The following is a 16,162-nucleotide window of genomic DNA, read 5'->3' as shown; positions in this document are numbered from 1 at the left end:
AAATCTGGTTAAGAAACCAGCATAAGAAAGGTTTTTTGAATAACTGTCTTAACAGTAAATGTAACTAACAGTAGATGGAGAAAGCTCTCTTCATACTTACCTGGTCACTGGGACTTGGTCTCACCTTTGTCTTTCGGAGTTGTTTATTCATTGCTGAAACTGAGGCACCCACAGATCTCTGCAGTCCCCAGGCTGCAGGCTATGTATCTTCAGCATTTAACAGCATCTTTCATTAAAACAGGGATAACTGACCTGCATTTTGCAGCTGATAGCCCTGTCCCCAGGCTCTTTGTGCTGCATGCAGTGATTCTGCTACACCAAGCCCTGCAGTGTCACCATGTAGGAGTTTGGAACTGCTTTGGAGGGCAACATAATTTGATTTGCTTGAGCTGTAGTTTGTCTTCTGCTGTAATAAGAATTGCCTAGTTTAAAAAAAATCCTTTTGGAATAACTTCTAATGAGCAGGGGGCTGAGTGTGCTCTTCCTGCGAGCAGGAAATCCTATCTTTGGTGTGTGTCAGCACCTAAGGAAGGGGCACTAGAGGGAAGTGTGAGTTGCGCTAGGGTGTGTGACCCTTTTTGGGGATCCAGAGGCCTCTTCAGGTTTTTGCTCTGTGTTCGTATCTGGAACAAGGGAGGGCCTTTTTGTACTGCTGTGACAGGAGTACACGCAGGTTTTTTGTACCTTTACAAATCTGCTGGAACGTATACCCCAAAATGGGGATGAATTCAGGGCCCTGAAAATGTTAGCAGCTCCAGTTTCTTTCAGTGGAGTACCAAGGATTGGGTTGACAAAAGGCAAAGATAATTTACAGCTTGGCAAGAGGGAAAGAGCTCTTTCTAGCTGACTTGCTGGAACTCAATCTGCAGCAGAGGACCAAAGTCAGCATTAAGTGGTGAGCAATTAAGCGAGGTGACATTTCTCATCTCGCAGCAGGGGTGCTGTTCAGAAAGAATTGGTGCTAGCTTGGCAGGGGGGACAGGCATGGTGAAGGAATTAGTGTTGTGATTTATTGACAGCTAGCCCCGTGAGGATGGATGGTACTCGAGTAAGCCTCAAATTCTGGTTGGGAGCTGTGTAGTGGTGAGGGAGATTGCGTGGCACTGGGGAGAGCAGGGGCTTGGTGGTGGGCTGGATGCAGAGTGCTGAAGTTGTGTGTTGGATGACATTTTGAGGACTACATCGGCATCCAGCGGGTAGCTCCGTGGTTGGGCTTCTTACCGGCTCCCTGCAGAACAAAACAGGTTGCTCCCATGCTTACATCTGCAGTGGGTGACACGTGGGGGCTGTAACCAAGCTGCCTGTCTCTGCTGGCAAGGTGTGGCTCAGACTGCTGGCTTCGGAAGTTTTCAGAGACCTGAACGCTGAACCAAGAGCCTTCTGATCTTTTGTCAAGGAAACCTGGCAACATGAGTTGTGTCTAGCAGCCTTGTGGGAGGTATCTGTGAGCCTGGGGAAGGCAGACATCCTTGTTTGAGGCACTATCAAGATCTCTACTTCACTCTGCATTAACTGCTTTTCCTTACCATTTTCCAGTTCTTTTGAAACAGACCAGCATTAGAGGAGACCACCGTGAGGGATGGCTTAGTGGCTGCTGTACACAGGCTGCGAGCGTGCTCTTGAGTAAATAGGAGCCACCGGCATCCCCGCTGCCTGGGACAAAAATTTGCAGCTGGGACCTGTTCTGTATTCATGAGGAAAGGGAACTGATGCCTAGATAAATCAAACTGCATCAATAAGTTAAGAGGCAGTAGGACACGGAATGTGCATTATTTGGTGTTGTGTGCTTATTGCACAGTGAGACTAGAGCTGGTTCTCTGCATTTTGGGGCAGGTTTAGAGATGCATCAGGCCATGTGGAAGCGACAAGCTGGGTTGCTAGTTACATGGACATCAGTCAATAAATCATTTATTCAGCTTTGTTTGTATCAAATACAGTTTTTCAAGGTGATGCTGATTGCAGCAAGAGAAACCGGGCTTCCTGCCCATTAAGAAGCTGGTTCCTGCCGCATGGTCCCTTCGGTGCTGTGCCTGCAAGGGATGAGGCTGGTGCAGTCCAGCGACTGTGGGCTGCTGAAGAGTTCCCTGCCTGCCTTTAGCCCCAGGCTGGTGGCACTGGGTGTTGGTGTGGTAAAGACATTGCGTTACCCAGAGAGAAAGCAGACAGACTTGGGTGCTCGTTTGTGGTTCCTTTTGGTTGTTTGGCGGGGAGTGGAGCAGTGTTGTGTCCATGGGGCCACGATGAGCAGCCTCCTGTTCTACGCAAGGCTCCATGCAGCTGCCTCGACAAGTTCAGGTTAGCTACAGCAGGACAGGGAACGTCAGTCGGTGACCTCAGGCAGTTTCACAGGGAGGAAGGGTGGCGTGCTAGCTAGCCTCCCTTATTGATCTGGAACCAAATCATACTGCCTCCTGTGTGCCACTCTCCTGCCTACCCCTTGTTCCATTCCTCTGAGGCCACAGCTATCCGCCAGCTCCTGGAGCGGGCCCAGGGCATTTCTGTAGCTGGCACTGAACAGCACTTGTCAGGCTATGGCTGAAGAGCTGTCAGCCTTCCTGGCACCTCTGCGATGCTAATCCTGAGGTAGCTTTCTGAATGACCTCTCAGTAAGCCAGGCAGCATGTACAGAGGCACGGTATGATGTCAGTGTATAGGGTAAAGCGGCCTCTGTTTCAGCCAAGTGTTAATGGTGTTTTCTTAAATGGCTAAGGCCAGTTCTTTATGGCTCTTACTTGCTAAATATTTGATGCAGCTCTGCATTTTTAAAAGGAAACATGGTTTAGTCAGTTTTGGCACAGAGGTCCCTCAATAGCTCTTATGTGCACAACTGACTTGTTTGCCTCACAACAGCAGACTCAGCTGGCTGCCCACTGTGTTGTTGAGTACAGAAGTCACACACCATGTCTTACTCCCAGTGCCATACATGCTAAGCTGTGGGTTTCCACAATTCTCATGTTTAAGAGTGCTCTCAACTATAGTCAGCTCACAGTGGTTTTAAAACCTTCCTCGAGGTTGAACTCCTCTGAATTTGATTAATGAGCTCTGCACTTAGACTTGAAAAGCTGAATTAAAGACCATGAAAAGACTTTGAAGGAAAGGTAAGGCCATCTGGTAAAACACCTTCTCTATCTTGGTTTCTAGACTAAAAGCGTGTGCTCTAACTGCAGACACCTGGACATACACATGTTCAGTAAAGCCTGCTGTGGGATTCAGCCTCAAGCAAACAGGCACACAGTTCTCCCTCTGCCCTCAGGACCTTCAGTGGCTGTGGACAGGGAAGTGGCTTGGGTTTGCTCCAGACCTCAGAGGGCAAACCAGGACCATGAGAATTGAATGTTCTAGGAAATGCAGTGAAGGGAGAGCAACAAGAATAGAAGTTATAGAAAGAACTTAACTGGTTCTTCGTTTGTGTAATTTATATTTTAAGAAAATAAGCATCCCACTATCCCACTTTACCAATTAACTACATGCTAGAAAATGAATGTTTTTATTCTGAAGTACAGCTTGCTTTCCTGGCTAGTCTCATCACAGCCTTTCCTGAGCTTTTGTTATTGCTGCCACTGGCTGACACCAGGCGGTGTTTCTGTGCAGCAGCCCTTCACGTCAGTGTGTGTGTCAGACATTAGTCCTGCATGCTTTATTCACCTCTGTGACGGAAGGCATTCCGCTCGGTACAGGCGGTGTAAATGTGCTTTACGTTTCCATCTCCATGACACAGCTCTACTAACAATCGCCTCTGATCAGACCGCAGCCTTGGAAGCCTGTCTTAGCCTCCTGCCTAAAGCAGAATGGACTTCTGTGGTTTGGCTCCCCAGGCTTCAGAAAAACCTTAAAGCCAATTTCCTCGCTGAAGACAAAAAGAATAATTAAAAAAAGAGTCATAAGGACATAATTCCCATTTACAGAGATAAGCCTTTATTGTGTGCTATTGGAAGCAAATGGGACATGGTTATGGTTTTATATACAGAGAAGTCCGTAGCATTGGGTTACAATCAGTGGCAAATGAATCAAGGTTACAGTGCAAATATCGGTGTTGTGTACAGTTCAGAACAGTGGCTGGCATATAAACCACAACACAGAAGCCAAATGAAGCCAAGTGTACTGGGTACAGCATCACATGAGGAAGCAACTTCATGTCCAAAGAGCATTCCATTTACTTTACATTTGCAGGCTTTTTTAGCTAGTGAGTACGTACAGCTCACTTTATTAAAAAATATTTAAGATGCCTCCTGATTTGTAAAGTATTCTGTAATTAGACCACAAGGATCTCCTGTACTTCATTTGGAAATTTATTTCTGAGTAACTTCTTTTGAGAGGGAGACTTATTAGGAAGAAGGATGGAATTGTCCACCGTATTACTTAACTTATGGAATTTGGTGATAGGATTTAAGGTTTAGATAGTTCAAAGGCCATATTTTGTATTATTCAATATCATATGTAATCTTAGTGTAAAAATAAACACTCTGTCCTCTATGGATAATTAAGTCCATCTGGTGGCTGCAGGTCAGACCTCTCTATTGGTGAAAGAGATTTATAAAAATAGTCCTTTTCTTTAATTTTTACTATGCTGACCCACAAAGGAAAAGTGAAATTCATTCAAGTCTAGAAACAGAAATACAGTACAAGTGATTTATAGAATTGCATTCCTTCCCTCTGCGAACTTGCTGAGCATGAAACACTGCCCCAAAGCACTGCCTCAGTCTTTTTCTTGTCTTGTAGGCGTAATTGTCATCAGAAAAGGAGCACTGCACTGCATTGCCAGAGCTCCTGTCTGCCTTGCAGATCTCTTAGCAGTGATCTGCCTCCAGATGATCCTTTGTTAAAAAAAAAAAAAATTCTTCAGGTGGATTGGTGGTGGTAGTTTGGGTTACACAAGGGGGATATTTTAGCCCAAATTAGCAGTAATTATTTGAACAGATTAGACTGACAGTGAATGGTGGATGGAAGCTCAACTGTTTGGGGAACAAAAGGATTGTGAGATGAGTTGGACTTGGAAGACACCAACCTTTCCTCAAAGTCACCAGATTCACATCTCCTTCCCATAGATGTCCTCATTAAAGGGCAGGAGTTTTGGTGGTACAGGTTTCATGCTCAGCTTTGTCACTAAGACCTGGGTGGGACTTGAGAAAGCATACAGCCCAGCGGGGGTTGCGCTGCTGTGTTACTGCAGCACTTCTGCTGGGTGCCCCCACAGCAGCGCTGCTCTGAGAAGTGCAAGTGTCCCAGAACGCCTGGGCCAGCTGGAGGACAGGTGACATTCTGCAGTGGAAGCAGTAGTTAAGCACCAGTTGTTGGCCCCTGCAGAGGCTTGAGAGGAGAACAGAATTGCTTTGCGGAGAGCTCATCGACCTAAAAAGCTTAGTCAGTTTGATCAATAAATACTGCTCTAGGGTTAGGATCAGAAATAAGACACTGAGCTTTGGAACTGGAAGACGGCGTCAACTTCCTTTCTTTTCCGGCCAAAAGGAGACTATCTGTAAAACACTCATCCTTAAGGGCCTTTGTGTCACCTGGTTTGTAACTCAGTAAGCACATCTGGATGTACCTGTCTCTTTTTTTCAGGGAAGAATAGGTGTATGACTGGACAAAGCTTCAAGGCTTTTTTCTGGTTTTTGTTTTGATTTTTTTTGTGTATTTAAAAAAAAAAAAACAAAAAACAAAACAAAAAAAAACTGTTTGGTGTTCTGTTGTCCCTGAAGGCATGTTTACCCACTCTTAAATTATGCAGCATTGCCCAGAGAATGGCTCTGTATAGTAGAATATGCTCTCAGCAGTACAGCCTCCATTTTCGTCCAGTACATTTCCATGCAATACGCGTTACTGGAAAACTACACTTGTCTTATCCTGTTACTTTGAGCAGGGAAGCAGGGATACTAGTTTGAAAACACAAGAAATAATCTGTATGGTAGAGTTGTTTCATCATTAAATTTATATCACTGCTAATTTTCCAAAAGCTGACTAATTTTCCAATAGCTATTCTGCTTTGAGTAGTATCACTTTGCAACTGCTTATAAACAGCCCTTTGTGGACATAACGAGGGAATAATACTTGCTTCTACACTGACCACATTTTACTTTGTTACAGGATGATCTTGCAGAACTCTAACTTATACTGGGAGTGCAGGAATACACACATTTCCATATGCATAGATCATTAAATTGTAACAGTGCCAGTAGTAAAGCAAACCTGCCAAGATGTTCTTTTCCTCTTAATTAAGCTTGATTTATATGTGCCTGTTGACTGAAGATGCAAGTTGGTGTCCACTGCTGAGATGACACAGTACCCTGAGTAACTTTGTGTTGATTATGCTTATAGAAGCTTGTGCTTTTCTAAGAACATAGAAATGAGCACAAAGAAAATAAATAAGTACGTCAGGTTGTTTCCATGGAACACTGTTAATCGACTTATTTGCAGCAGTTTCGAAGCACAAAGCTGAAACTTACCTTCTGCTCTACTGCCTTAGAAAAATTACTGTGCTATAATTAACTCCCTTGTAGCTTAAAAGATGAAGCAGATAAAATGTCAAAATAAGCTTTTCTGGTAAGATGAACTGATCTTGTCATAACTAGTTATGCCAGTATTAGTGACCTGAAGTATGTACATTACAACATGTAGTTGTGAGAGCAGTATCAGCTTTCCCTTGTTACCATGCTGCTCTTCTGAAAGGCAGGTTGTCTAGAATACCACGGTCATTGTATCAATAAGTTACTAGTATTCCTTTAGGGAAAACTACTAGTATTCCTTTCCCTGACAAAATTCAGTTGTATGCTTTATATACTGCATGGAGGAGTCTCCCTGTTGCGGATAGCAATGCATCAGCAAATACAATTTTAAACTACAAGAGGGTAGCTTTAGATTAGATATGAAGAATGGGCTTGCAGTATCCTGGTCTAGTGGGAGGTGTCCCTGCCCATGGCAGGGGGTTGGAATTAGGTAATATTTAAGGTCCCTTCCAACTCAAACCCTTCTGTGATTCATTGGATTGCTCCTATTCCTCTTTCCAACCTATACCTGTTTATTGAAGCAGGAAAAAAGTATAATCTGCTCCAGCAGATTTTTAGCTTGTAATATGGGTAGCTTAAATCCCTTACCTAATTTCATACAAGCTATTGAAAAAACAATACCACTTCCTCGTTGCTCTTAGTGTACTAAGGCTGCTGATTTACCACCATAGACAAACGTCCTGTTTTTTCCAGAGACTGTATTTATGGCCTTGGAAAAGGCAGTGCAGCTTTCCATGCAACTTCCTTTTCTACTTAACCGAAGACTGGAGAGGTGCACTCTACCTTCATTGTTTTCTTCTCTCTCTCTCTCTTCTGCCTCAGTCCATTCTACCAGGACCAGGTGCATTCAGTAAGCAAATGTGTGTTCAAGTAGAAGCTGTGCTACACCTTGCAAACTGCAAAGCAGCATAAGGCACCTGGAGCTTCTAGATTCAGGTAGGAGGCAGGAATGAGGCTTAAGTTCACATGCTATTTTGGACTTAAACATTAACTGCAAATCTGACTCATTCCAAGCCCCCTGTACCAGTGGATAAAGGATAATTGACTACATTCCATTAATACCCTTCTAAACTACATTCAGTTAATACCTTCTAGTGCAATTTGTTCTAGTAAAGATAAGAGTCCATAGGTTTTCACAAACACACACTTCTGGCCAGTTTGAAGTTTACTTACACAACATAGAAGAGATTGTACCTTTATCTCATTGGCACAAACCTTTGAAGTTGGAAATTGGATACATTCAGTCCCAATTCGTAGTTAAAAAGTTTATATAGTCTTTAAATTCTTCAGGTTTTGTTTATCAGTGGATTATTAGTTAAACATGCAGGAGAACTCACACTGAGAAGGCTTGTCCTTGCTACAGTTTCTGTAGCCTAGCTTGATGACTTCTCTTAAAATACACTTACCCACTAAACTACCTGTGGTACAGTATAGATAACATTAGATTGTACAGAGTTAAGGCACCGAATACACGTTAAAACAACATACAACATAAGAAATTTGATTTAGAACTGCACATCTCTACTTAGCACTTTAGATCACTCAACTCCTCTTAAGTGTCAAGGTAAGCATTTAGTCTGAATGTTTTCACATAGCCACAGAACTTGGAGAAAAAAATACTGAATTTAAGTCTTAAGAACTTTTTTATTAAAAAGATCACAGAACTACTTTTAGTAAGCTATTGTACTGCCTACACAGTATTAGACAGGTCTAGCAGAAAGAGCATCCTCTCTTGTAGAAAACACCAGGCTAAAGGAACAGGTCTGTATGTGTCCTACTCATGCTGTTTTATTATCTTGAGCATCAGTTGCACATAAATAACTGAATCACTCTTGTTTCTGTGAGTACAGTGGGAAACAGAGAGATGTCTTGGGGCACTAAAGAACCTACACACAGATAGGTATGGAATTAGATGAGAGAAGCTAAGCTAAGGAGACTTAACTTCAGGGGTTAAGTAATAAAGCAGCTTTGTGATGTGAATTCTCTTAATGTCAAACAATAAATTACCAGCTGAAGTGGTTAGTGTTCAAAAGAAAACAGAGGTGAAAACTGCTGCCACAACCTGTAAGGGTAGGACTCCAGTGCTGAGTTTCTTCAGTGAATTGCTCTAAAATGACTGCAACAGCATTTCTACTTTACAGTAGGGCTCAGTTTCACAGCAAACCAGATCTCCTAAAACAGGAGACTGGAACCAATGAGCTGTTAGACAAGCTGTCTATATACTAAGAATAGTGGCTGCAACTATGCTATACCTTTGCATCTCTTTAAACAAGTCAGCAAAGTATCTAATTTTTCCGTAACTTCTTCCAGCAGGACACTTGAGAGGGTCTGTGTCCTGAAAATTCAAGCTCAGTTACTGGTTCTTAAGACAGTACAACTGTACGTTAACGGAACTTCTCTGTAAGTCCAGCAGAGACTTCATTTTCATTCTTTTGTTGCCAGAGAAGAGGCCCCAGTGTGATTCATGACTGAGAACAGCAGTCTAAACTTTATATTTGTGTATCTCATCATGTATCCAAAAGAATCTGCCCTGGCAGAGTTCTTGTGCTATTTCCCAGAGCCTCAGGAAGTAGGAGCCTTTTTTTTGTAAGCTGCTTATGTGACTTGGAACTCATTTGAAGGTGGAAGACATATTTTTCCCTTTATTTATTAGCAAGCAACTGACTACAGAGGATTTATCTAAAGGCACTAAGTTCTAATACAAAATGATTGTATCTTAGCCTACAGAGCAAAGGATGCAGAGGGAAACTTGGAATTTTGTCTAAGGCTCAAATATTATAATGTTGTGCTAGCTCTTAATTTACATAGTTCTGGTGAGATGTTTGGGAATCTCATCGCTAGACTGTGATGACCCATGGACTCTTGAAGTACAGATGGAGAATTAAAAACAAAGCAAGGGACCCAAGTGCTTCTACACTGTTTCTGTCAGAGATCAGTGACTGAAAACACAGGGACTGTCAGACTCGTTCTCTGAGGACATTGCTGGATTGGATCAAAGATAGTACATTGAAGCTGCTCACATTTATTGCTATCTTGGAATTTTAGAATTGCCGGGAGATTGGTGTCCCATAGTTGAACAGCCAAACAAGGAGATTTTTTTCTTAGAACACCTGAAAAGTCTTCGTGCCACTCCTTCATTTTCTACTTCCTATTAATACAAGAAACTTGTGGTCAGGGAAATTTCTCTTAGTAGTCCAATGAAAGGAAAAATGCACAAATAATTTTAGAACTAAGACAAACATTAAATAAATCTACTTTTTCTGCCAGAAGGCAAGTATCCTTAAAGAAGGAGTACTAGTGCCCTTTCAAGTGATCAGAGATACCAGAGTATTTCTCACAGATGTTTGCATATGAGTAAAAATAGTAGTGTCTTGGCACATTAATAAGTTTGTAGGAAAACTTGTTCCCTAAAGCTTTTCATTGGCTTATTAGAAATTCTCAACAATCTAGAAACAGCTACATAAAGATTCTGTAACTTCAGAGACTTGGTTATTTACTGGAATGCTAGAGGAGATCAGAAAAGGCAGTGGGAAGCACAGCATTCACAGAAACAAAGGTATTCAGCTCCAGTGAAACTTAGGACAGCAGGGTTTACAGCACATTAACTGGGAACCACGACAATTGCTGAATCATCTAATTAACTCACATTGGCTGCATGACAGCAAATTAGACAGATTAGGAACCACCTACCCAGGCACTAAATTGCCTTTGTGAGGGTTGGATTGTGTACTGTGTCCAAGAGAAATTGCTTGGGCAACAGAGGCCGCGTGTTACACAGTCCCTTCATGGGTATAGGCTGGCCTCCCTCCATCCGTATGGCTCAATGCCCAGGAATAAGGTCACCATGTTCCAGCTCCAGAATGCATGCGTAAAGTAGACAGCAAGCACTGGCAGAGAGAGGATACGATGGCAGGAAGCATCGTGTGCCATGCTTTCAGCTCGCCAAGTCCTTTCACAGTCATTCAACCCTGGTACTTTAATGTACAGGCTTTCAAGCAAAGGCTGGTGATGGAATTATGTCTCAAAAGGTTTAGGCAGATTTTTGTATGGTGTTTGTATCATGTACAATTAAGACACTAGCTCAAGATAACACTTTCCTTCCAAAGTCACCTTGTTGCCTTAAACCCTTCTTTAGACAGACCATGCCTGTAGAAATTCCATGTAGCTGGCAAAGTAGAATTTAAGTTCCCTTGTCAAATATGTTATTTCTTCACAAATCACAGTTTCCTATTTGGAAAAATGACAACCATTCCAGCTGCCACTCAACCATCAGGAAGAAAAATGCTGAGGTATGGCTAGCAGTATACTGTACTTAGAGGTTTCCATCTGTGAAGACTGCTGTCCTGCACGGCCACTTCAGATACCAATCTGACAACTCAAAAGGCTGCTTGTGCATTTCTCCCTCACATGGTTCCAGAAAATCCAAACTGTTAGAAAGGGAAAGCCACTGTGTGTGATTGTGGATTTGTATGCAAGAACAGCTATATAAAAGCAAACAAAGAACAGCCTGTATTTTAATCTCGCTATTCTGTAAATAGCCTCACTTCCCTCCATGTCAACCAACCAGGCCACCCAAGCTCATATTTATACTTCCAAAGTTATTGTTAATGCCATTCATCTCTAGTCCAGGTAACACACTAAACAGGTCAGTTTTTCATTGTAAAGCTCTGGTTTCTTTTAATCCTTTAAGTGCCAGACATCATCTCCCAAAATACATACTGGCATCTGGTTAGCTAAAACTAGAATTAAGGTGGGAAGTGAATAGATACAGACTTTCCCAAGTGTCCTATTGATACGTAGTAGTTGAAAGGAACTTTTTCAGAATTCTTTTCCATGAACCAGAAATTCAAACTGTAAAATATTTTTGCTTCACATAAATGGTACTGCAGAATTGGCAAAGATAGCAGCAGCTACACAGAGCACATGGAACCAGGTTTCCACATTGACTGCTGCATATATCCAGAAAGACAAAGCTTGGTAGCCATCAAATAACAGACCTCAATTTCTCAGAAAAGGCACTTCAGACCATTCTCTTGGTGAGGTGGATTTTCAAAGGAAACCTGCAAGTGTTAGGCAAAAGAAAGCAGTTTCTAATTCTGCCTTAGCAAAACAGTGGCTGTGATGACATTGATCAAGTAGATGTTATCCAAATCACTCATCAAATAATAGCCTGGTATTTTGGTTAGGGTAATACCTGCTGGAATAGAATGCAGTCCGTAACAGTTCTATCAAATGCCAATGTATTAGGCACTTGTGGAACCTCCATGAAAGATGTTTCAGAACATGTGAATGTTTTGCTCAAGTACCACCGTGAATGAGACAGTCCTAGGCACTAGGCAGTCTTAGCACCCACATTAGGGTCTTGTCACTAACTCCAAATGGCTTCAAAACCAGGATTTAGGAGTTTCAAGTACAGCGTGTACTTCATGTCAGGAAATGGTGTCCTTCCTATTGCGAAGGCATGCAGCAAAGCCAAGGGGACAATTTTGGGACCTAAGTGTTTGTCTACCGAGCAAAAATATACCAAAGAAATTTAGTATCTTTTCATTGAAAAAGAGGAGAAGATCCAAGAACGTGAAAACGCCAAAAAAGCAGAAGGGCAGAATGCTTACAATTCTAAGAGTTAAAAGGGTAATGACAGAAAAATACGGAAATTCACAGTCAAAACAATGCTGATGCAAACCAATACAAATGGATAAAGCTGCCAAATCCAGGCCACAAAGAGAGATCAAAGAAGTCAGTTAAGAAGTTATTAATCAGTCCTTGAACTGGACAGATAAGCTGCTTGTCAGACTGTTATCAGTTAAACCTACAAAAGGAATACTCAAGAGAAGTTCATTATAATGTGCCTTAACATCGCCTTGAAGCATATAAAACACTGTCTTTCAGAGGAAACAGAGCAGCCTGCTGCTCCACTATCAGGATTGCTTTGCCTTACAGGCTGAACAAATAATTGAACATTAAGTGAGCTTCAGACCAAACCCTATATTTATACCTTGAAGATAACAGCAGATGAAAATCTGCACCACCAAACAGAAAGGTCATGCTGATGGCTCATCAATTGCACCTGCAAATGTAATCAAACAGTTATGTGCTTTGGTGGGCAAGTCACTGGTAAAGTTCCTGAACTTAAATTTCTCCAGGTGCAGATACATAGGCCACTTGCAACATCAGGTTTCCTCCAACATTACTAAAACCAACAATATTTGACAGCTATTTTTCTACATCAACCTATGTATTTTATCCAGGCATATCCTGAGTTATGGAGAACCTACACATGCAGTTATTTACTGAATTTGATATTTTCAATATTGAAAAGAAATATAGTTTATTTTTGCTGTTATATTTTGATGCAAAACAACAAGCTTTAGGCTCGATTTACTACATATTTCATACCAAGTATTTTTCTGTTTTACATCAGTATAAACCGTGATAATCAGGGTTTTTTAATGCTTTCATGTCTGAATTGAGACCCTAAAACACTAATACATCATCAACCCCCTGCTTTTTTTTTTGCTTTTTTTTTTTTTTAATATAAAAGAGTTGTTTCCAGCAACTTCAAGTACTGCAGGTACTGCAGTTGTGCAGTACTGTGCTATGCAATCTTGCATAATGTAAGGTTATATAAATGCAAATTAAGAAAACAAGTATCTTAAAACTACACATATCATGTGCACCATATAAGTCATAATCCAAAATCATTTTACTCCAAGTAAAATATCATCTAAAACATTTACTACAGAACTGAAGATAATTATTTATGGAGGCCCCTGTCTTAATTTCTAGCTTTAGAAAACTACAGCCAAACAATTTATTCATGCACAGTTAGATCTTTTCCTGCCTGCCTTCCTCTCCTCCCACTGCACCCACAAGAGGAAAGCAAACCTGGCTGCTTCATGAATTAATTTGGCCTAATGTAATTTGATCTCTGCAGATTTAAACTAACATCATCAAAGTCTTTCATTCTCCGTTTGGAGTTTGGCTTTATTAGTTTAGGGAAATAATTTCTCTCTTGTTAGTTAGATAATACCACACATTCCACTTCACATTTTTATTTCACATAACTGTAACCATGGTATGGCTTTCAGTGCGGGCCATGGCCAGGCTTTAGTACCTACCTAAATGTTTTCCACAAGTATGCAAGGAATGCGGTGCCTGATACACAGCATTATCAATACAGCTTTTTAGGCTATGCTAGAGAAAGATACTTGAAGAACAGTCTGTTGATAAAACCAAACTATTTCTTAAAAGTATTAAGAAATATATATATTTTTAACTGAAACTGGAATATTTGAAGTGGCCTTGAAAAACATGAAGTTGGAATCCAAAACTGCATATTACTTGTTTACAGTTAAACAAAACATAATAAAAATCTGCCATATACAAGATTGTCACAGGTATGTGAGATTTTTAGAAAAAATCAATAAAAATATTCTTTAAGCTTAAAATAAAATTTCTTACCTTTTACATCACGATCTCAGCTTACAGTCATTACATTTCTGCTTATTTTATACAAGTGCATATGGCTATGGAGGTCCGGAGAGAATGAGAATAAAGTGGTATTAACCTGCTGAAAACTGCTTAAAAGTCTTAACTGCAATATACAGATGTTCCAATACCATTTAAATAAACAAGGACATTTACCTTTTAGTTATTGCTGATTACTGATTCACAATCTCAGAATATCAACATACAAGTTTAAGAGGAAAAAAAAAACACTCACTAGTAAATTTAGAGAAGAAAAGATTTTGAATTGAAGATTTATCAAATACTACAATTTCCTATCATTTGGTGATGATTTTAAGAGACACAGAAGAACTATTTCAAAGTCAAATTCAGGCCTACCCTTTTTGTGCCTCATATTAATGATGTGGTAAAGAAAGAGAGAGAGAGAGAGAGAAAGAATAACATTTAGTTATATTTTGGAGAAAAATAGACTATTTTTTCTTCCAGCTTTTTGCTACATTTCATGTCTGCTGACATGTACAATGGTACAAAGCACTACTGCTTCAAGAGCGACCATTGCAACTGTTCGTAGCAGTTTTTATAGGAAACATGCAAATACAGTCATAGTATTAAAATTCTGAAATACTTAAATAGTGAAAGTAAATGTGGGTTCACTGCTTAAAGCAAGCACCCTATGAGGTTTAAAGTCTTGTTTTGTTCCCCCCCTCTTCCCTTCTAGTGTAAAGAAATAACCAGAAGTATATACACATCTATTGCTATGTACCCAAAGAAAGGACTGTGGCTTGAAGTAAGTATTGCTTTTCGTTAAATGGAACAAAGTTCAAGAAGTGAGAAACACTTTTGAGAGAAAAAAGAAAAAACAAAAACAAAAACAAAACACCTCAGATTCCATGTCTGAAGTTGAGAAACCTCAAAACGAGCCAGTTTTGTTCTTGCTTTTAAGACATGTACAAAATGCCATTTGGAGCCACACAACCTGATGGTTCTAGAAGTCAGAGAAGAAATCTTGAGGGCCCAAGTGAATAATAAAAGGTGCGATGCTGAGAGGCTGGCAATAGGGACTGTCAATGAAAAAACCACCTACAGTGGGAAAAGAGCAGAGAAGCAAAAACTTCATGTTAATTTCAGAGAGTGGCTGAAGCTAAAGCTCCATTTAAATTTCTCTGCTCTCTCAGCTGCAAGTGGAATTTTCATTGTAAAATGGGCACTTTTAATTCTGTGAAGGTATTGAAACATCTAACACTTCCAAGGTTACCACTTTCTAAACAAAGAACTGACAGCTCATTCATATTTCAGTAAAGCAGAGAAATGTAAAATATGCAGCAAGGGGGCAAGTTTACAATGTGGTTAGTAACTCCCAACAAATGACAAAAAAAAAAAAAAAAGACTTCTATCAATCATCTGAAATGACTGCCATCATGTTGGAAAAGAGCATAGCGCCCTCCTTGTTTTTGAAATAAGGAACAAGTTATCGGGCATAGAAATGTTTATTGTATAGAATTGGTTCAGACAATATTTTGTTAGAAATTTTACAAATCCAGGGATTAAAGAAAAAAGAAAACAGTTGCCAATCAGGGGAACTCCAAAAGGGGGGTGGGAGGGGGTGGAACGTGTGCAGAGGAAAGATTCCTTTAATGAATATTTGATTAACAAAAATGGGCTCTTATCAGCCATGCTTTTTCTGCTCCGTGATGGCTTCCTTTCATCCATAGGCCAGCAAAATGTATTGGTGACTTACGAGCACCACTCAATTTGATTACATCCCCAAGACCCTGCTCTTTATTTCAACACTATCACATGGATGAGAACAGCAGGCTCACCGCTACTTGTCAGTAGAGCTGCATTTTTTATTAAAGTACCACCAACACCAAACAAAAGCGAGAGCTATGTCAGAAGGAAAACCATATAAGATATGAACACAATTCTAAGCATAGATATTAGTTTATCAGGTGCAGTTAATTCCAAGAAGAGCAGCTTGTTAAATAAGCTGCCCTTTGTTATGCTGTTCTACTATTTGTTTCCCTGTAATGGGTGGTGAAAGGGAGGAGGAACTTTACATGGCTTTAAGCACTGTTCTTACACCCTCTTCATAAATATAGCTTCCCCCTGCCTCAACAGCAAAATCTGTTGGAGAACAGAGTGTATAAATTCAGTCTTGGAAAGAGCATGAACTAAAGCAAACCTCCTGAAAA

At 40.6% G+C, this 16,162-nt stretch overlaps 2 protein-coding genes across 18 annotated transcripts in view; one reads left to right on the top strand and one right to left on the bottom strand.

The window, feature by feature from the left end:
• The window catches only part of STRBP (spermatid perinuclear RNA binding protein), a 79,435-nt gene that overhangs the window by 7,914 nt on the left and 55,359 nt on the right, over window positions 1–16,162 (bottom strand). For 5 of the 17 annotated variants that reach the window (XM_084493754.1, XM_084493757.1, XM_084493750.1 and 2 more), the window contains exon 18: window positions 14,049–15,050. In XM_084493754.1, the coding sequence (XP_084349880.1) occupies window positions 14,956–15,050 (95 nt within the window). In that variant the 3' untranslated portion in view covers window positions 14,049–14,955. The other 12 variants (XR_014684933.1, XR_014684934.1, XR_014684936.1 and 9 more) reach the window with 10 other exon arrangements.
• CRB2 (crumbs cell polarity complex component 2) overlaps window positions 7,323–16,162 on the top strand; it is a 126,811-nt gene continuing 117,971 nt past the window's right edge. The window contains exon 1 of the mRNA XM_084493725.1: window positions 7,323–7,439. The gene's annotated coding sequence lies outside the window, so the exon portion shown is untranslated. The remainder of the gene's footprint in view (window positions 7,440–16,162) is intronic.

This window comes from Aythya ferina, assembly GCF_964211825.1.
Source record: "Aythya ferina genome assembly, chromosome: 20".
Classification (NCBI taxonomy): domain Eukaryota; kingdom Metazoa; phylum Chordata; class Aves; order Anseriformes; family Anatidae; genus Aythya; species Aythya ferina.
This window is presented reverse-complemented; position numbering and strand designations above follow the sequence as displayed.